Raw genomic sequence first — 22,109 nt, forward strand, 5'->3', positions numbered from 1 at the left:
AATTATTGTGTGCAGTACAACCATTTTCTGCAACATGCCAAGTAATTAAAGGAGTAGAATCGTAGAACTGCAGAGTTGGAAGGTAACCCAAGAGTCCTCTAGTCCAATCCCCAACTCCCTGCAATGCAGGATTCTCAATCATACCTTGCAGATGACCATCCAACCTCTGCTTAAAAACCTCCCAAGGAAGGAGAGTACCATCTCTCGTGGGAGTCAGTTCCACTGTCAAAGAGCTCTTACCGTCCAAAAGTTCTTCCTGATGTTTAGTAGGAATATCTCTTTTTGTAACTTGGTTCAGGTTCAGTTCCTAGCCTCCAGAGCAGGAGAAAGCATTATCTTTTAATTTATAATTTTATAAACTTCGGTCATGTTGCCTTTCACCTTCTATTTATGTAATTATTCCCAAGTTTCTGTCCCTTCTGCTTCCTTAATGGGAAAACTTATCTCCACATAATCACTTGCAAAATGATACTGGATTCTTGTACAGATACAGTGTTGGCCTCTCTCATTTCTGCCTTGGGATGTGATTATAGTAGAGTCAAGGAAAGAGTTTCCAAGGGGCACAGGCAAGTCTTAATGATTTATGGCTGCAAATACTTCTTAGGCAACTCAAGGATTCCACAGGAATGAGGAAAAACATCAGCTGAAACAACCTTCACTCAGACCTTCTGGCCCCAGTTCAATGCCCTTCCAGCTCCTCTCTGGGTGTCATCTTCTGTTTTCCTAGAAGTGCAACCCTGGCTTGTTGGCCTCAGCACTTCTGGATCTGAAGAGTAGGGAGAGTGGTGGAGAGCTGTAGTTTTCCATGCACCAGTGAACAGGCCTGGAAAGGCTTTAAAAATAATTGTTGAAATAAATACAAAACATGCACAATATTGGTACAGGCCATCCCAACCCCCAAGAGATGAGGCACCCGGGCAGTTCCTGTGTTTACTCGGGGTTTTGTTTCCTTGGAAAGAAGTTCAGCAGAGTCTATGATGTCTTTAGGATATACAGGTTTGTTTACATATACAGCCGGAGCCTAAGACGGAGGAGCTCTCAGTGTTAACATTCAACAGATCCAGCATGGAGCAAGCAGTTCTCTGTGTCTCCAGCTTCCACCTGGCTTCCAGGTCAGCTCACCCCCACCACCCTGGCACTTGTTCTCCAACCTAACAGCTAGGTGAGCAAGGAAGGCCCACCCATTTGTTCTATGACACAGAGCAACTTGTTGGGTTATGCTAATCAAGGTACCAAAACAATTGCCTGGCCAAGGGGGCTGGTTTGGAAGCTTGCGCTTCTACATTCTACCTCCACAGACAAAGGACACCAAGTATTGGAAGGTTCTCAGGGCATCATCCAGATGGACACCCCCTAAATCAATAACAATATCTTATAAAGATCATTTGATATAAACTATAATGTACAATACTTTAATCCAATAAAATATATAATTTAAATTACTACATCTATCATTCTGCATCCTAAAGTTATTTTTTTAATAACCCGCCACCCCCAAACCAGCTATCAACTCTCATTTGATCTTGATTTCTCCAGTTCTGAGAAAATCTAATTGTTACAGTCCATGTTTCACGCCTATGCCTTCTCTGATGTGCATAAGATTAGTGGGTTTCAAATATTTCGGCAGAGACCACGCCTTAACCTCCCATGATATTATAGTTGGTGATTCTGCCTTTTCCCAATGGAACCCAAATCTTAGCTGCAATAAATACATTAATCCATTAGCTACAACACAGGGTCCTTTTAGGGAAGGGTTGAATAGCTCTGTGGGACAGCCCTTGCTTTGCATGCAGAAGGTCCCAGGAGCAATCCCCGGGATCTCCTCTGCTAGACATTGTTAGACTATCATCATTGCCATCTGGCCCTGTCCTTGGGTGTCACAGAGTCCAACAACATCAGAGGAGCAGCTGGTTCTCCACACCTCATATAGCCAACACTAAACTAAGAGCCTGCTGGATCAGGCCAATCGCTCAACTAGTCCAGCATCCTGCTCTCACAGGGGCCAACCAAATGCCCCAACACAAAACCGTCAAGCAGGAACGGAGCACAAGAGCACTTTCCCCTGCTGTGTGGTTTCTAACAACTGATAATCAGAAGCATTACAGTGGTACCTCAGGTTACATACACTTTAGGTTACATAGTCTTCAGGTTACAGACTCTGCTAATGCAGAAATAGTGCTTCAGGTTAAGAACTTTGCTGCAGGATGAGAACAGAAATCGTGCAGCGGCGGCACAGCGGCAGCAGGAGGCCCCATTAGCTAAAGTGGTGCTTCAGGTTAAGAACAGTTTCAGGTTAAGAACAGACCTCCGGAATGAATTAAGTACTTAACCTGAGGTACCACTGTACTGCCTCAGACCATGGAGGCAGAGCATAGCCATCTTGGCTAGCAGCCAAGGCTGATAGCCTCCAAGTATTTGTCTAGACCAGGGGTCTGCAACCCGCGGTTCCGGAGCCGCATGTGGCTCTTTTACACCTTTGCCGCGGCTCCGGGGCAGATACTAGCGAGGGGAGGAGGCGCATTGTGCACCCCGACACTTTCCACTGTGGCGGGCACTGTACTGGCTGTGACGTTGCATGGGGGCGGTGCGTGCGTTAGTCACGCATAGGGGCGGTGCGTGCGTTAGTCACGCACCGTCCCGACGTCACCTTCCCGCCCGCCCGCCCGCCCGCCCGCTACATTGTAAGGGGCATGTACGCTGGTCACTGCATTGAAAGGGGGCATGTACACTGGTCACTGTTTTGAAGGGGAGTGAAGAAAACACACACACACACACACACACACACACACACACACACACACAAAGGTAACTTGTTAACTTAACGTTTATTTCTATGAGGAGGAGTAATTCTGAGGGGTCAAACAAAGAAATAAAAAAAAAGTGACAAAAAAGTTATTTTTATAATGACGAGTTTTGCGGCTCCCAGTTTTTTTTCTTCGGAAACAGGTCCAAGTGGCTCTTTTTGTCTTAAAGGTTGCAGACCCCTGGTCTAGACTGGTGGCCATGACTGCCTCCCGTGGGAGTGAGTTCCACAGTATAACTCTGTGCTGCATAAACAAGGACATCCCTTTATCTGTCCTGAATCTCCCAACATTATTCATTATATATTCCAATATACCTTATTTTTCTGTCTATAAGACGCTCCCATGTATATTGGGGGGGGCTCCAATTTAAGAAAATGGGGGTAGATGGCCCCCGTGTTTAATTTTGGACATTATTTTTTAGGGGGAAAAACCTAGTCTTATGCGCGGAAAAATACGGTATATCCCAACAATCTTCATTAGATAGCCATGGGTTCCGGTGTTATGAGAGAGGGAGAAGAACTTTCCTCTGCCCACTTTCGCCATGCATGATGGATGAATGGTCTGAGTTGGCACTTTCTTGTTTTGCAGAGTATTAAGGACATAAGAGCACAAGAGCTTGCTGGCTCAGAACAAAGGAGGCCCAGTATCCTGGTGACAGAACAGATGCCCCTTTATGGGAAACCCGCAAGCAGGACCTGAGCACAAGAGCCTTCTCCCTTCCTGTGGGTTCCAGAAACTGGTATTCAGAAGCACTGCTGCCTCCTCTGACCACAGAGTAAGCGCACAGCTGCCATGGCCAGTTGCCATTGACAACCTCCTCCTCCTTCTAGTCCAATCCTCTTTTAAATCCATCTAGCTTGGTGCATGTACACCAAACATAATAAATAAAAACGGACTCCCCCCTTCCCCTTCCAAGGGCCTCTGTCTTGTCCTGCCTTCTGAGCAACTATCTTTCAGATGACAAAGGAGAGGTCACTGCCAGTCCTATGGGCGTCCTTGGCAAAAGGGACACTGATGGACATTCATCTCCCACATCCTTCAGTTCAAGGTTTGCCTGTGAGATAAGCCACTTTGGATGGTTGAGGCACAGCATGCAGGATGCTGCTTCTGATTTGGGAGCAGAAGGAGGCCAGGGACGCCTTTTAAAACTTGGCCAGTGAAAGACGTGCAGGCCTTGTGGCTTTCACCATCTGGAGTCCAGGAGAAGGGCTGGCTTCCCCCACCCTATTTCTAAGGCAGCAGCAAGGGAGAGATTGATACCCTGCATGCACATGTGCCCAAATTCCATTCACAGCTACAACCAGTGATCCAAAATGGGATCAGGGATTTCCCTGGCCTCAAGGCAGACATCCCTCACAGTAACCCCACGTCCCTGAGATTGTAGCAAATAAACAGGTCACCATTTGTCTTGGGGACACAGCAGTTAGGTGAAGGTTTGCAGTGGTGCCCCAAGGAGACCAGGACAGCAGGCAGCTCCTGCCCCTCCTTACATCCTCTGCTTGCACCAAACTGCTGTGACCAATGCATATGATGGATCAGCCTTACTATGTAAGAGGGGGAGGGGAACGCCTGGCTCAAAATTAAGCAAAGTGAGCTTTCCTCAACTGGCAGCATTCGTGCTGATGTAGTTTCCAATAAGTCAGAACAAATGAGGGATGCAAGTCTCATCACGGCTGACACAAGCCTACGCATGTGACCCCATTTGCAACCCACGTCTTGTGCAACCACAGTTCCCCACTCTCCCCCCCCCCCCCGTGGGATGGGCTGGGAGAACGGTGCCCCCTCCCTCCCTCCCTCCCTCCCAGGGAGGCTGTCCCAACCCCTTCCCATCTGCACTTATATCAGCACTGCAGTCCTTGAAAGACTAGGAGACATCAAGATTTGTCAGCATGATGTCTAGGAGCATCTCTGGGCTCCTCCGCCTTGGGCTGTCTCAAGCACACAGGGCCAGAGCCCAGGTTATCTTTGTGACAACTGTTTGCAGTCCAGCACTGGCTGGCCTTCACCTGGGGAGATGCTTCAGTACCAGCCACAGGCTTCAATATGTCCCCACGGGGAGCACAGGGTAAGTCAGGATCTTAGCTAAATTATTTGCTTCCATTGGTCCCATTGGAGGAAGAGGGTGTGGATGCTAATCTCACTGAATTCGACAGGACTTGCTTCTGAGCAGACACATATAGGATTGCACCGTTAAGCCACCTTTCTAGGTCTTTATGACGGAGTGCCTTTGCTCCAGCTGTGAGGAGGTTGTAGCAAGATGCATGAATGACAATTTCTTTGAATACAGCTATGTATGGAGCCTGGGAAAGAGCAGATCCTTCCACTGGAACAACCTCACCTCTTTATTGCTCATCTTTTCTTTTCTTTTCTTTTCTTTTCTTTTCTAAAAAACAAATCAACAAAACTCTCTTGCCTTTCTCCCATATTGGATTCATGGTACCCACACATTCAAACTGAAAAACAGTATTAGATAGATGATAGATAGATTAGATAGATAGATAGATAGATAGATAGATAGATATAATGATAGATATAGATAGATAGATGATAGATAGAAGCTAGATGATAGATGATGATAGATAGATAGATGATAGATAGATAGATAGATAGATAGATAGATAGATAGATAGATAGATAGATGATAGATAGATAGATAGATAGATAGATGATAGATAGATAGATGATAGATAGATAGATGATAGATAGATTAGATAGATGATAGATAGATGATAGATGATAGATAGATGATAGATAGATGATAGATAGATAGATAGATAGATAGATAGATAGATAGATAGATAGATAGATATAGATAGATATAGATAGATGATAGATGGATAGATTCCATACGTTCCACTAAGGAATGATTGACTGTTCTATCACTCTAAAAATCATACCTCTGGAATGGGAATAAGGGTCTCCTAACAACTCTCAGCATCCTTAACAAACTGCAACCCCTAGAAGCCTTTGGGGGAGTCATGACTGCTTAAAATGGTATGGTGCAAATGGCATGTTGAATGCCTCTAATCTTTCTGCACAGATTGCCAGTCTTTAACCCTTCACACTTCTCTACCGTTATCTCAGGCTTTCACACTTGTGATACAACAGGCCATGTGCAGCCTGTGCGGCAGCCCACCCGTGGTTTGATAAATCTCCCTGCTTGGGACATGCTGAACTGAGAGAGGGAGATGGTCAAGGACCCAGCAGGACAAAACACTCGGCAGCTGCATTTGGCCTGGCAGGTTAAAACTTGCCTGGGCCTGCATCCTCTGTTGCTGCCCCTTAGGCCAGAATTATACCACATTTAAAGCATGGTGATACCACTTTAAACACCCATGGCTTCCCTCAAAGAATCCTAGTTTGTTAAGGGTGCTGAGAGCTGTGAGGAGGTCCCTATTCCTCGCCCAGAGCTACAATTCCCAGAGCTCCCTTGGAAGAGGTCTCCAACAAGCCATTTATAGGTGGGGATATTATTATTATTATTATTATTATTATTATTATTATTATTATTATTGGCTGCATCAGTATTGGATGTTAAATTGCTTTCATATAGGTAATTGCTTTGCATGTGCTTTTATTGTACTGTGAAATCCCTTTGAGGTGCTTCATAGGAAGCAAATGAAAACAAGACTTAATTATCACCGCCACCGTCACCGTTGGGAGCATTTACTGCAACAATGATAATATTGATCTTCTCATGTCTGGAAGCATCCTAACTTTATTGAATGTGCGCTTCCCCCTCCCACAGATCTACTGAGAAAGTGAAGTTAAATTTTATTAACCGGGATGGAGATAAATTCTCAGTCACCGCTAAAGAAGGAGAAAGCTTGCTGGAGGTGGTGATGAATCAAAACATCGACATCGATGGCTTTGGTAAGTGATGTGACCCTTTCTCTTTCTTTAGCCTTAAGTCGTTTTCCGCACCTCATGCACACTCCCATCACCGATTTGCTAAGTGGTAACACATGGCGCTAGTAATGAGCCAGACCCATCCTGACATTTCTTATGAAATGCTATATTCTGACGCATTTCTCCCAAAACCAGCTTAGATCCAAATTGAGAAAAAGAACAGCCTAACTGTGTTTTAAGGCAGTAACATGTATACAGCTCCAGTTACTGTTTTTATTAATTTATTTCATAAAATGTGTATAGCACTTGGTTGTAAAAACAACAACACACCACCTTCAAGTCGTTTAGAAAATGGAGAAAGCCATAAAACATAAGTAAAACAGGTAAAGGCAACAATTTAAATCATTAAAAAAACACATCAGCAATAAACAAAAATCAGATTAGAATACACATCAATGCTCTAGATATATAAGTAGTCTTCTCCAAGCAAAAATGTCACACCAAAAAGAGCACAGCAAACGTGCTTGCCTGATATCAAGTTGCAGGGAGTTCCAAAGTTTATTTGGCAGGAGCTAGATACTAGTCAGGAGAAGCAATCTAGTTGTTGTTGTTATCATCATCAATTTTATTTATTTATACCCTGCCTTTCGCCCTGAACCAGGATTCAAAGCAGCTCACAAAGATTAAAGCAAAGTAATTAACCTATAATATAATCATAAATGATGTAAAAACAAATATATTACAGTGTAGATAGGTAAGAACAGCACAGCACGATTTAAAGGCCATTTCCTTAAAAGCAGTCAGTTGCTAACAGCATGCTGGAATCAAACACTATTTACTCTTCACAGCAGTCTTCTATAAATAAACTCAGTCCCCACTTTTCAGGCAAGCAGTCCATGCGTCAGACTTTCAAAATGAGCCCCACAAATGGACGCCTCTCTTCTCCTTCTCTCTTCTCTTGCTCTACCCCCACATGGTTTGGGTGGGTGGGAGGCTCTTGTATTGTATGGCTCTAGCCAGATGGAACTCTGTTCTGGCCCCTCTCAAGTGTGTACCATTGCCATTCTAAGAGAACAAGGGAGGCGTTCGTGGTGAACGCGGGCACCTCTCTTTCTGGAAGGAAACAGCACTGGTTCAGAGGGTCCAAGTGCCATGCAACGACGGACTTTCTTTTACTTCCTTTTGACTCAGACCTGAAACCCCTAATTGCACACCTCTGTAGCCATCTCTCTCTCTCTCTCTCTCTCTCTCTCTCTCTCTCTCTCTCTCACACACACACACACACACACCTATACCCACACACCATACCAGTGTGTCCAACTTATTTATTCAGATAAATGAATGAAAATAATTGCACAAGCAAAACCCACAAAGGTACCCCACTAGGTCAAAGATTCCCACTTTCTCTCAAACACTATATGTGCCAATGCAAGTCTGTGTTATGTGGTCTTCCTTAGAGGCAGCAGGAGCCAGTGGCGGCACAGGGTTCAGGGTGTTGGACCAGGAAAAGCCAAAGTTCAAGTCCCCACTCAGCCACAAAGCTCACTTGGATAGCTCAGTTGGTTGGAACGTGGTACTGATAATGCCAAGGTTGCAGGTTTGATCCATGCATGGAACAAGTGCATACTCCTGCATTGCAGGGGGTTGGACTGGATGATTCCAGCTCTACAATTCTTTGATTCTATGACTTTGGGTCAGTCACTGCCTCTCTGCCTGACCTACCACACAGGGTTGTTGTGCGGATTAAGTGAGGAAGGGAAAGAACCATGTATGCCACTTTGAGCTCCTGGAGAGAAGGGTGATATATAAATGCAATAACAAATAAATGAAATACGAATCTGTTGCTTTCTCTGCCGGGGTGTAAGGAAGAAGAAAATGATGTGTTGTAATAAGGCAGAGCCAGCAGGTGGCAGCAAAAGCAGGTGCAAGTGATGTACAGCCTACAAACGCTTCTTTTACAGCAACCTCAGGGAGGGAGAGAGGGAGGGGGGCTACCCATTCATGATTTTAGCCAACAAACCTTATGGGATGTAGTAGCAACCCTCAGCAATTGCTCTTCAACTACAGTAATTTAGGTTTGGGGACACTGTTTGTGCACATTGTAATCTCCAGATTTCAGGGGTTCCAGCATTTACTCAGGGTTTTGTTTCCTTGGAATCAGGGTCAGCAGAGACTGTGGTATCCTTAGAATATCAGACCCACCAAGTGTCCCTATTTTCCAGGGATCTCCCTGATTTACAGAAGGCATCCTGGTTAATGATTTGATCCCGGAATGTCCCGCTTTTCCTTAGGACGTCCTTATTTTCACAGGAGAAATGTTGGAGGGTATGGAGTTATCTGACCCCTGAGCCATCTGAAGGCAGTCTCGTATAGGGAAGTTTTCAAAATGTTTTATTATGCTTTTATATATGTTGGAAGCTGCCCAGAGTGGTTGGGGCAACCCAGAAAGATGTGTGGGGTATAAATAGTAAAATTATCGTTATGGATTGGAATGTCCCTATTTTCATCAGAGAAATGTTGAAGAGTATGTGATATATGTGTGCAACACTGTAAGTTCTTGCAGCAGATGACTAAGACAAGTATGTAACATTGATGCTGATTCCTTTCCCCCCCCCTGAAGGGGCATGTGAGGGGGCCTTGGCTTGCTCCACTTGCCACCTCATCTTTGAGGGCAGCACATTTCAACAACTGGACCCCATCAGTGACGAAGAGATAGATATGCTAGACCTGGCATATGGACTTACCGAGACGTAAGTATCCATACCCTGTTTCTAGACACTGCATATCTGCATGGTGAATTGAACTGCGCAGGATCGAAACTCGAGATGGGGGCAGAATTCTGCATCCTCAGAATCTTAGTTCTAGCCTTTTAAAAAGCAACAAGGAAATCCCCTTTGATTTCCTTTTAGTGCCAGCTGAAATTTTAGAAGTGGTTCCTCTCCGGGGAATATGGCAGTAAGAATACCTTTATAGCTTGTGGAACCACTGGAAGCAAAATTACTTATGAAAAATGAGGAAGGAGAGGCAGAGAAACAGGGGGATGACCTTGGTGTTTCTTCCAACTCTGCAGTTCTGTGATTCTATGAAGGTGGTAGTGAGGTTTACTGCCATGTAGGTGCCCCAGTGGCATCATTCTAGCGCTCCTGCCAGTGTGATTGCACAGTGCTGCCTCCTCCCCCATCTCAATCCTCCTACTTAGCAACAGTGATCCAGCTCCCAGGATGCTATTCTGGCAGCTCTGTTCCATCTGGTGACCTGGTTCTGGCACAAGCAACAATCACAGAATTGCTGGAAGGTATCCTGAGGACGCGGGTGGCGCTGTGGGTAAAACCTCAGTGCCTAGGACTTGCCGATCGTATGGTCGGCGGTTCGAATCCCCGCGGCGGGGTGAGCTCCCGTCGTTCGGCTCGCCAGAGCAGCTTCGTCACGCTGGCCATGTGACCCGGAAGTGTCCTCGGATGGCGCCGGCTCACAGCCTCTAGAGTGAGATGAGCACGCAACCCTAGAGTCGGACACGACTGGCCTGTACGGGCAGGGGTACCTTTACTTTTATCCTGAGGATAATCTAATCTAGGGTTGCCATACGTCCAGAATTTCCCGGACATAGCTGAGATTTGGCCCTTGCAGTCAGCGTCTGGGATTTTAAATCGTTGAAATGTCCAGAAAAATCCAGACGTATGGCAACCCATGTCAGAAGTGAAGATTTCTGGCAAACTTACTTTAAAATAGCTCAAAATGTCTTCAAGAAAGAAAGAAAGAAAGAAAGAAAGAAGCAGCTCAACAACTTTGCCCCCCCCCCAAAGTGCAACAATTCTTGAGTCTAGATTTTCAATTTTTGAAATATGGCAACCCTAATCTAATCCAGCCCCTTGCATTGCAGGAATATGCAGCTGTCCCACACAGGGATTGAACCTGCAACTTTGGCATTATCATTTCCATGTTCTAACCAAGTGAACTAGAGATTAAGTGGTGAGATTAAGGATCAGTTGAAGCTTGAATAAATAAAAAGGTTTGACTGGAGCAGCTGAAGAGATTTTTTTCTTACCAGTACTTGTTTCCAACTACTGTAGAGGGAAAAGCATAGGACTATCAATAACTGTAGCTGTAATTTGGTTACGTTGTTCAACAACAATTGAGACAATTTCCACAGCTAAAAGGTAAAAGTAAAGGGACCCCTGACCATTAGGTCCAGTTGTGACCAACTCTGGGCTTGCAGCGCTCCTCGCTTTATTGGCCGAGGGAGCCGGCGTACAGCTTCCGGGTCATGTGGCCAGCATGACTAAGCCGCTTCTGGCGAACCAGAGCAGCGCACAGAAATGCCGTTTACCTTCCCACCAGAGTGGTACTTATGGCCAACATGACTAAGCCGCTTCTGGCAAACCAGAGCAGCGCACAGAAATGCCGTTTACCTTCCCACCAGAGTGGTACTTATTTCTCTACGTGCACTGGTATGCTTTTGAACCGCTAGGTTGGCAGGAGCAGGGACCAAGCAACGGGAGCTCACCCCGTTGCGGGGATTCGAACTGCCGACCTTCTGATCGGCAAGTCCTAGGCTCTGTGGTTTAGACCACAGCGCCACCCGCGTCCCATTTCCACAGCTACACATACACAAAACTTGCTTTCATTTGCCAAGTGTATTTTTTGTCATTTTCATACTGCAAACTACCCCATGATCCTCGGATGAAGGGCAGCATATAAATTCAATAAATAAAGAATAAATAAAAGCAGCACAGCGTTGTTAAAAGCCCTTTCCTTTAAAATAAGTCAGTTCAATAAGGCCTTTTGGAATAAAGCAGCCTTCAGCTGTCGGGCAGAAGCACAGTGGGGAGGAGCTGCTTCCTTAGGAAGTGAGTTCCGAAGCCAGGGAGCCAAGAAAGCACACACAACAAAACCAAGAGATGTCTGGGTCTGTTTTTGTCCTTTATAAGGTCTCGTCTAGGCTGCCAGGTGCGCGTGAAGAATTGGATGGATGGCCTTACGGTCCAGGTCCCCACAGATGTGTCAGACATCAGGAGAGAACTGGAAGTGGAGAAGCAAACCAAGCAATAATAGCTGATACAGTGTTTTCCTGAATGCTCTTCCTGCAATGCAATCATTTCAGGCTTCATGTTTCTTGAACATTTTGCTGTTGCTTGCTTTTCCTTGTGACTTCTTGAGATGCCTTCTGTATTTAAAACCTGCTATGTGTACTGAAGTTTGATATTTGGCATGACATATGTGGGAACTGCATAGCATGCCCCTGATACTTAAATGATAGTCTTGGGGTCCTTATGTCTCTGAACCTCATTTTGCTGGTCTGTAATACATATGACGGTGAAATGGTTGCAACTTTTTGTTAACAATGCTGGTGATTCTTACTGTGAACAATGCGGGGAACTGCCAAACTTTATCAGCTAAGGTGATGTGCATCCCAGTGTTGTGGTGTACTATGATACGCTTTTGAGCCAGTTCACAGCAGCCTTGGCTCTTTGACTAATCACAGAAACCCTGTATCTGTTGCAGGAGGGACCAATAAATTGTTTCACTAAAAACCAACGTATATAAATATAATTTTAAAAGCTGGTGAGCTTTAGAAACCTTTCTGCTGCTTGTATCTATGACTAGTCCTCCTCTTTAATAACTGTTTGTTTCTTCATTGTGTGATTTTCACAGTACAGTTAATATGTTTTAGTTTGTTGTTCAATGCATTTTCCGTTTATGGTTAGCCACCTTGAGCAGCTTTCTTTTGGGAAAGTGGGATATAAATATTCTTAATAAGTAAACATCAAAATGCGGGTTTGAACGTGAAAATTATTATTTCACTACAAAGACCAACAGCTTTTTATTATCTGCTTGTTTGCTGAGATATTCATATATTATTGATATGCTTTTCTAATAGGATTCCGTATCAACAAAATATAATCAAAAATGACACAATAAAGAAAAATCTCTGAAATACAAAAAAGTCTTTTAAAAAATATTTTATATATCAAAGAATCAACCAAACAACAACAACAACATAAAACAATTCTATCCTCTCCTTCCGAGGTTCCTTTTATCCTCTCTTTTCCCTGCATTTTCTAAGTTCACCTTGTCTATCACAACAACTTTTATATACTTTATTTATTTCTTACTCTGCTGGTAGTCTTGCCATCATGCTCGGTAAATTGTTTGCTTATAACACATTTCCATATATTCCATAAAAAAATATCCAGTCCTCTTTATATATTTGGTTATTTGGTTTCTAATTCTAGTAGTCATCCCTGCTAGCTCTGCATATTCTAACAGTTTAATGTGTCATTCTTCTATCATTAATACTTTATCTGTTTTCCATTTTTGCATTAATAGTACACGGGCAGCCGTTGTTGCCCATAGAAACAGATTTCCCTTTTTTTTGGAGACTTCTGTTGTTATTAACCCTAAGAGCAATGCTTTGGATTTTTGGGAAAGGATTTTTAAAATGCTTTTTTTAGTTCAGTATAAATCATTTTCCAATATTTTTTAATCATGCTACACAACTACTACCCAGCATTCTATTCCATTTTACTCCATATTTGCAGAGCTTTTTTTATTTCTTTCCATACATACCCGTACATAGTTATCACTAAAGATATTATGATTATTCACCATTCACCATATTTTCCATGTATTTTACTTTCCCCCCACTCTTTATATAATTTTGTTGGCCCACTCTTATACCCCTTATTTTTTTTTATTCCTTATATTTTGTGTCAATACCTCCAAAATCAAAATAAACAATAACAGGGACAATGGGCACGTTGTCTAGTTACTTTCATGACTCCACCCCTCAGAAATAATGTTATTTACAATAATATTTGCTCGTTGTTCAGTACATATTGCTTCTATAGCCTTTCAAAATGTTTTCCCCAAATCCATTTCCCTCAGAACTCTTTTCATAAATAGCCAAGACACGTTGTCAAATGCTTTCTCCACGTCCAGAAATATCAATGCTGCTTGTTTTTCATTATGCACTTCTAGGTATTCTATTATGCTTATTATATTTTTAACATTAACTTTTATCTGTCTGCTGGGGGGAAAGCCTGCTTGGTCCATATGTATTATATCACTCATAGTTCTTTTAAGTCTATTTGCTGACACTGCTGCGAATAATTTATAATCGCAGTTTAGTAGTAAAATCGGACGAATTTTTTTGGGGATTTGTCATGTTGTCATCTTGTTTTGGTAGCAAGGTGATATAAGCCTCATTCCAAGTCTCTGTAGCTTGTCCTGTTTCTAGCACTTTGGATAGCTATGGACAGCTAACTTGTTCTGGATTTTTTTGTAGTAGTCCACCAAGAGCTTTACCCAATTGGGGCTTTACCCAATTTTCCCTGACTTATCACCTGATGTACCGTATTTTTCACTCCATACGGCGCACCGGACCATAGGGCACACCTAGTTTTTAGGGGGGGAAATAAAGGGGGGGAAATTGTTGTCTTGGCTTCCTCTTTAGCCACACACAACCTCTCCAGCTGGGAGAGGCTGCATGAGGCTTTGGCAGAAGCCAAGAAGCGCTCCAAAGGTTTGCAGATAGCTGCCTGAAGCCCGGGGAGCACAGCGGGAGTTGGCACTGCACTCCCCGGGCTTCAGGCTGCAGGCAACTATCCGAAAGCTTTCGGAGCCTGGCAGGAACTCCCGCAACGCTCTGAAGGCTTGCGGATAGCTTCCTGAAGCCTGGAGAGCGAGAGGGGTCAGTGCGCACCAACCCCTCTCGCTCTCCAGGCTTCAGCGAAAGCCTGCATTCGCTCCATTGGACGCACACACATTTCTCCTTCATTTTTGGAGGGGGAAAAGTGCGTCTTATAGGGCGAAAAATATGGTAATTGCAATTTCAAATAATTGAAACTGGCCTATTTAGTTGCTCTATACTTTCTCTTGAAGTGTTGCCCAGCTTCCTTTCCTCTATATACCGTAGTTCTCCATTTGTTTGAGATCTTATTTTTCTTTCTCATACAAATCTGTGTAAAACCTTACAAATTCCTGTCTTATTTCTTTTGGGTCATTGATTACTCTTGGTCTACTCTTTTTGTTAAATTGCCAGGCCAGCAACTTTCCTGGTTTATATGCAAATTCAAAGTTATTTTGTTTTATAATCTTAAGACCACCAGCCTTTTATTATTTGTTTGCTTGCTTAATTATACATTTTACTACATTTACATTTTATCTGTCCTAAATCTTCCCACATTCAACTTTATTGGATGTCCCAAAGTTCTGGTGTTATGAGAGATGGAGAAGAACAACTCTCTCTCTCTCCACTTTCTCCAAGCCATGTACTTTTTTATAAACATATGGCCATCTGTCATGGATGCATTAGTTGAGATTCCTCCATTGCAGGGGGTTGGACTTTGGGGTCCCTTCCAACTCTTTGATTCTGTCATGTCGCCTCTCACTCACCTTTTCTCTAAACTAAAAACCTTTATTCACCTTTTCTCTAAACTAAACTAATACGTCCCAAAATTGATTTGTGTAATGGTGTTATGATATTGGTAGCTTTATTTTCAATTCCTTTCCGAATGGAATTTGACTTTTTCACAACCACCATGCACTGCATCAACATCTTCAACAAGCTCTCTGCAATGACCCCAAATTCTTACTCCGTCACCTTCAGTTTAGTCCCCATGAACATGTATATGAAATTAAGATTTTTCTTCTTTGCATTGAATTCTATTTGCTATTTTACTGTGTATTCATTCAGTTCCTTTTTTAACCAGGGCTTTGGATTTCGACTGTGGCCTTTCAGCATGGGTGGGATATTTTAATGCAGTTTATGCACATTTGCATATGTATGTGCTTGTTTTCTGTTTATTGTTACTTGTCTCAAGTTGCTGTGGCAAAAAAAGAAACTAATACATTTATGGTAATAAGTAATAATGCTATCGATTTGGGAGGACCTCCCCAAACCCTAGAAATTATTGAATAGTAGGATTTTAATTGGGATATGGATAAAAGTACAAGCTGCAGAGCTGTGCCAGACATGGGATACCTGGGCTGGTTTATGCAAACTAGCCTGGCTGGCCCAGAGAAGAACAAATCTGTAATCATGACAAAAAGTGCTGATGGGCCACCTGAGAGTAATCCTTTGGCCTGGGGAGACAGATGTTGCTAAGGTGTGTGTTTGAAGGGACAGGAAAAGACAGTTTTTGAGGAAGAAAACACTTCAGGAAGAAGGAGGAAGAGAAAAGACCGGGATCCACGTTGGGCAGGTTGGCTGAAGGCTGGCTGAGAGAGATGCCTTGGACTCCAGGGCTGCAATGCTGTGGAAGACAAGGGAACAAGCCCCTCTTGAGATGACAAAGCAGTAAGATCTAGACTCCCTCCATGCAGCCTGAAGGTGTAAATAGGTGACTAAACCATATTTTTTAAAGCTATGGCAGTCTCCATCGTGTCTCAAGTCTCCTCAAGAACCACAGACCCTGGCTGAGTGCCCAGAACCCCATGGGCTCTTTCTACCACTCAGCAGAGAGGGGGGAGTGACACCCAACTTTTGTAATCTTGATTTTTAAACCCTTTTTTTTTTTTTGGTGGGGGAGGGCACAGGGCACCACTGACCTCAGCATCTAAACAATGCGGGAATGGAACAATGCGACAAGCACAGGATTCTTGCAAAGCCCCATGAGGACTTTGAAAACCCCGAATATGAGTGGTGTATTAAGCATCTGGAGCAAATCTAGTTTCCGCCTCCTAGACATGATCCCTCCACCACTTTTAGTAAACATGTGAGAATACGGCTCCCTAAATTATTTGTTGTTCTTTAATAATATGACAACAGTTTGATGGTTCATGTGCAGCTGGGAGGGACAGGGGACATTCAGACCCTGCCAAAAATCCTTGTTTGGGCTGAAGTCAGGATGACTTTTGAGCCAGTTTGATATCTTTCTAGATTCTTGGAATACATATTTAAAAATTTCCTTCCAAAGAAAACTTAACTTTTCATTCTGTTTACTCCTATCTTGAAAACGGGGATTTGGAACATTTAGATAAGGAGATTCTTTCTCACTGTCAAGAATCTTCACTGCCCTCTTCGATACTGTGAATTGCTTCTGAAACATTTTAATGGTCCAAGAGCCTGTTAAATATTAAGAACAACCCAGGAAAAATATATATGATATCCCACATGTAATCAGGAAACCAAAGGTGGGGGGTGCACTTGTTTGAACAGTGCAAAACACCCTAGGAACAGCTATATGTGGAATCATATAATTGTAGAGGTGGAAGGGACCCCAAAGGGCCAAGTTTGTAGGTGAATGTTAGCAATCAAGCATACAAAAGAGGTTTTGCATGGGGGGTATTGCAGTGGTGATTGGTGAACTATAAAAGGGAGTCAGGCAATGTTCCAGCCAAAGAGAGCCACTCTAAAGTCTTTATTTCAATGGGAAAGAGTTAAGCGTGATCTGATCTGTCCATGAAATCAGCAAGTGTTAATATGGTCTGGATTGTTGGGTTGCCTGCACCCAGACCACCCTGCCCACACACTTGAGATCTGCATCGAAGGTCCTCTTGGTGTGCCCACCCCCTAGGACAGTCAGTGAGTGGCCTTTTCCCCATAGCTTTGGAATGCCATCCCTGTAGACCAGTGGTTCCAAAGTACGGGGTGCCATAGGTCGTTGCTAGCCCTGCACCTCTTTAGACCTCCAGTCCTCCTAACTGCAAAACCATGAAGTGAGTAGGATTCTTTCTACCGCAACAATTCCTCTGTGGTCTCTAACAAAAAAATAAGTGTGTTAAAAGCCAGCAACCTTTTACTAAGCAGTGGACAAAAACGAGTAGGCAGTTTTGACAAATAAAGCTGTGCTTCTTTTATTAAATATTTTACAACCATAGCTTAGAAATCTAGAAGGAAACAATCTCTTTATCAGCTTTTATGTGCAAGAGAAATTGACAACAAAGAGCTTAAACTTGTACTCACAGAACAAACGAGCACAACGGGACACGACACGAATAACAGCAACATTATTATTTTTTTAATGATCGTGTATCAGCAGGAAAAATCTATTTCTTCCAGTTTAAACATAAGGACAGTGATTTCCACTGACTAAGGGAAGAGAGATCTTCTACTTACTTTTAGCTTCAATGAAAAATGCTCAAGAGCAGACCACAGACACAATTAAAGCTTCTTAAACCGACAGTTAAAGCGAATAAACACTTCGTTTAAAATAGTGGCCCAGCTTTCTTTTCTATATGTCCCATTCAGGAAACCTTCTATAATGTTTGAACGAAACCTTGCTTCAAAACCTCTCTATCACACAACTCCTTCTGTCCCCTTAGCAAGGATGGCTCTCTTCTTTCACCGAAAGATGTGGTTCAGCTAGCAGGTGATGTATTCCTTGGAGGCCAGATCTGCTGTCCCTGTGGATGAGCCAGCACTGGCAGCCAGCATCCTTAAGCCTACAGCATTTTCCAGTGCACACAGGATCACATGATTTCACTTGGAGGTAGCCATCCATGCACTTCCCTTGGCAATGCTTGGGCTCAGACTATTATTTTGTTTTTCCCTCCTGAAATCAGTGCAGGCTGTTCTTTGCACCAGGGTCAGCGCTACCCACAGCACAGTATGCCTAGTTTTAAAAAAACGCCCTAAGGTATTGCCAGACCTATTTGCCACCTGTTAAAATTTCATTTCAGATTGCCCTACCTCTGCTGCTTCTGCCCATTTTACTCTACATACAAATTTCCTTCTTTGCTGGACTATGGGTTCTGGGCTATGTGTAAATACCACCAAATCAGTTTTGATCTATATAGTCTTCTATGGCTCAGAAGGACCCCAATACTTTAAAGAACACACATGCCTGCCAAGATCCTGAGGTCAGCATAAGAGCCCCTCCTCTGTGTACCCCATCAGCAGCTGTCCAGAGAGCAGCTGTCCAGAAAACAGGCCTTTTCAGTAGGCCTATCAATGGAAATCTCTTCCTAGGGAGACACACCTGGCACTGACATCAGGGGTGTAGCAAAGGGGGTGCGGTCCGCCCTGGGTGTCCCCACCGAGGGGGGTGACAAAATGGTGGGCGGCACTCACTGCAGGGCCTGCAGAGCGCCCAAGCCACGTGTCTCTCCTGGGAGTGACGCCGTGGCTTGAGCACCTGCAGCCTCCGTGCTGCCCCAAACAGTCTGCCTGCTACTTCTTCCTCAGCTGTAGGGTGGCTGAGTGGGAGGAGGCAGACTCCTTGGAGGCCTCGTGGTGTCCCTGTGGCCAGCTGGCTCCACCCCTGTGGATGACTGGCTCCGCCCCCGGGCGCAGCACACACATGTCACCCCAGGAGCCTGATCGGCTTGCTTCACCGCTGACTGACATTGATATTTTTTGCCTCCAGGCAAAGATGTTCATTTCCCCCCAGTTATCTGGGAGGCACCCCCTTCTTTGGGGGCTTTTTTCTTGTGGTCATATCTATGTTGGAGGGAGAGGGAGAGGAATCGTTTTCATGGTCTGATTACCTTGTGTTGTGTATCTGTCTTAAACTATTAGTACTGCATATTATTTTTGTTGCTGTTAGTTGTAAGACATTCTAAGACCTTTGTGCAAAATGACTAGTAAGTTCAAATAAATAATCATAACAACGACCAGTAACTTTGATGCATCAAAACACAGCTGGGGAGGGAGGGACCTTGAAACAGGACCTCATGAAGTAGCCAGAGTTGTAGAAAGTTGTAAATGACCCCAGCCTCCCTTATAAAGAAATCCGCAGAAGAAATTTTCAAGTTGGCAGTGCTGACAAGGGGAGATTTGGAGGTTACCGTATTTTTCTGTGTATAAGACTAGGTTTTCCGCCTTAAAAATAATGTCAAAAATTAGGGGGCGTCTTATACACAGGTACATCTCCCCCCGATTTTCTTAAATCTAAGTCCTCCAAAATAGGGGGCATCTTATACATGGGGGTGTCTTACAAACAGAAAAATACGGTAAGTGAAAACCCTGTGGACAAAAGGAGGGCCATTCTGAGTCATTTGTCCATTCTTTCAAAAGAACATTGCAAGAAAGAAATAATGTTCACATGAAGCACATGAGTCAAGGCAAGATGAAATGGGGATGGCATAAGTATGATCAACAAGCCACACGAAGCCTGCCAAGCCTGGGATACCTTGAGAGCTTCAGTAGGTCTTCCCTAAGAAGAAAGCAGCCAGCAGACCAAACCAAACTTAGCAGACCAGTAGCTTTCTTTCTTTGTCCCATACTTGGCCACATCGCATAACTATTTCCACACGTCCTTGGGCGTCATGCCCAAGTTAAACATACAAACAATGAGAATTCAGAAATGGGGGGGATGAAATGAAATGTTTTTCTTTCTAGTTTCACCTAACAAAGTGATGAAAAGCAAAACAAAAAACAGCCCGGATTTCTTTCTGTTGTAATTTTTTCCCAATGTGATTGAAAGGGTCTCCACAGCGTCCTTGTAGGCTTGCCATGACGTTTGCATGGAGCTGAAACAACAACAACAAAAATCCTTTTGAGTGGCTCTGCTCCTGCCTGCTCACCTCTCTGTGCAAACTGGCATCTTCAGCAGCAAGCAGCAGGATGAAGCTTTGTATGTGTGGAGTACGGCTTCATGTTAGCATACATCTGTTCCAGTCTTTTCTTCTGGGCAGGGAAAACACACACACACAGAGGCCAAGGGAAAAGCTACAAATGACCACACTAACAGCCACTTGACACCAGCCCATGAAAACGAATATCTTCACATCTCAGCTAAGCATTTTAGAGGCACTTTCACAGGACTATCCTCCCTATGCGGAAAGAAAGCACAAAAATGCGCAAGGTGCAGGTGCTCTGCTCCTAGACAATGGTTTCTTCTGGAAACATTCGACCGCTGTGCTTCTTGGGCGGGGCGCTGGGGTGGGGCTGGCTTCTAAGCCACTCTGCCCTGTTCCGCAGAAGCTCACTCTCCACCGATTCTGCTCTCATCATGCAGTATTCCTTAGAGCTTTCCTGGTTGAAGTACTCCCGGACGGTGTTGCGGATCGAGGTCGGGAGAAAGACGCGGAGGTTGTGGCCGAATGTGCTCCGCTGGACCCTGGTGTGCCACCCTTCCTGCTCAGCTGGGTCCCCTGGGACTTCCACGAGGGGAACACTTTCAGAGATCTCCACCTGGGGTGACTGGCTCACTGATTCATGGTGGTATCTCCTTGAGGCAGACTGGAGGACCAAAGGAGTGTTTTGCCCGTAGAACACTGTCTGCGGAATATTAATTTTCATGCTCTGCAGATTCTTGGCTGTCTCCTCCTTGTTTTGCCCTACAGGAGATGCTGTGGGATAGCTCGTTTTAGGTGCCATGAATACGGTTATCTTGGTGCGCTTCAGGCTTTCTTGGCCGCGATGCGAAGCTTTGGGATGACTGATCTCAATGTGCTTCACAGATTTCTCCCTTTGCACTTGCGGTGCTGGCAGAGAAGGGCTCTCGGTGTTAGGGAAATGACCTCTGAAGTCTGGCTTCACAGGAGTGCGTCTGAACATCTCAGCAGCTCCTGCCTCTTTCCTCTCTTCATCCTCAGGAAACGGGCTACCTATGGGTATGAAGACCCTCGATGACACTCTGCTGCTGCAGCTTGGCTCTTGGTCATCCACCTGTCTTCCGCAGCAAGCGCCCACATTGCAAGGGCCCAGAGGCAATGGGGAGGTCAAGGGCTTGTGCCACTCCTTCAAGGATCTCTCTGCCATCTTAGGGGACAAGCTGTGGTGCTCGGTAGATGTCTCAAATATGAACGACGGGGTGGAGGCTTCAGTGGGGCTGAAGGTAGATGACTCGGAGCAGTATGAGAAAGCGCTCTCCAAGGAGCTCAGCGAGGAGGCAGATGTGGTGGTTGATGAAAGGCTGGAGAAGCTAGACGTGTTAGACAGGCACGACTTCAGAGGGTCAAGCTTCTTGGGCATGCTGGTACTTGGGTAGGCCCCCCAGAAACTCTGCTTTCCTTTGCTCGGACCAGGGTTCAGCCCTTCATCTATGAGCTTCTGGCTCTCCATCTGCAGTTGCTGGAGCCTGCGGACGTAATCACCGTGGCTGTGCATGATGGTGGCATCACAACTGGATTGCCGGGCCACTGGCTCGTGGTCCTCAACAGAAAGCTGAGAGCTCAGGCAAACGCTGGGCTCCGAAGAGCACCGATTCCTTGAAGGCCCCAGTGAGCAGACTGGGCAGTGTGAGCAAAAGGATCCCTGCTCTCTCAGGAAGTTGCAGCTGTTGGAACTGGGCTGCCCAGCTTTGCTCTGATAGCAGGCAGTGATCTCGCTAAACAAATCCCAGTCCTCTTGATCCTCATTGAGCATCAGTCCATCAAATGGGCTGAAGAGGCCCTCACCGCCTGCTTCCTGCACATAATGCTGATTTGCCCTTCCTTGGTAGGAGGGAGCACTTTCCATCTCATCTGAGGAATCATTGAGCTGGCCTGTGGGGATAAGAGGAAGCCACATCAAGATAAATGTGCATCTGCTGTGCTCCTCAGGAATGCAAAGTGTGTGAGTGTGTGGTT

General features: G+C 44.6%; 2 protein-coding genes across 14 annotated transcripts in view; one reads left to right on the forward strand and one right to left on the reverse strand.

Moving 5' to 3' along the window:
- Nucleotides 1–4,558: 4,558 nt before the first annotated feature.
- On the forward strand, nt 4,559–15,521 carry LOC310836769 (adrenodoxin-like). Its single transcript, XM_083722628.1, has 5 exons — nt 4,559–4,869; nt 6,553–6,677; nt 9,274–9,403; nt 11,582–14,347; nt 14,389–15,521. The coding sequence occupies exons 1-4, from the start codon at nt 4,694–4,696 to the stop codon at nt 11,700–11,702; spliced, it is 552 nt and encodes a 183-aa protein (XP_083578754.1). The 5' UTR covers nt 4,559–4,693; the 3' UTR covers nt 11,703–14,347; nt 14,389–15,521.
- A 1,903-nt stretch (nt 15,522–17,424) lies between these two features.
- LOC310836604 (rho GTPase-activating protein 20-like) overlaps nt 17,425–22,109 on the reverse strand; it is a 94,589-nt gene continuing 89,904 nt past the window's right edge. For all 13 annotated transcript variants that reach the window (XM_083722081.1, XM_083722086.1, XM_083722092.1 and 10 more), the window contains one exon: nt 17,425–22,025. In XM_083722081.1, coding sequence (XP_083578207.1) covers nt 20,419–22,025 — 1,607 coding nt within the window. In that variant the 3' untranslated portion in view covers nt 17,425–20,418. The remainder of the gene's footprint in view (nt 22,026–22,109) is intronic.

The sequence above is a fragment of the Podarcis gaigeae genome, assembly GCF_964106915.1.
Source record: "Podarcis gaigeae genome assembly, chromosome: Z".
Taxonomy (NCBI): Eukaryota; Metazoa; Chordata; class Lepidosauria; order Squamata; family Lacertidae; genus Podarcis; species Podarcis gaigeae.

What these genes read in the sequence shown, in the direction of transcription:
- LOC310836769 (XM_083722628.1), top strand. Translation starts at nt 4,694, where the DNA reads ATGATGTCTAGGAGCATCTCTGGGCTCCTCCGCCTTGGGCTGTCTCAA. An exon ending in GTCCCCACGGGGAGCACAGG is followed by an intron (nt 4,870 to 6,552) that starts GTAAGTCAGGAT and finishes CCCCTCCCACAG; the next exon opens with ATCTACTGAGAAAGTGAAGT. An exon ending in GCATATGGACTTACCGAGAC is followed by an intron (nt 9,404 to 11,581) that starts GTAAGTATCCAT and finishes GTCCTTTATAAG; the next exon opens with GTCTCGTCTAGGCTGCCAGG.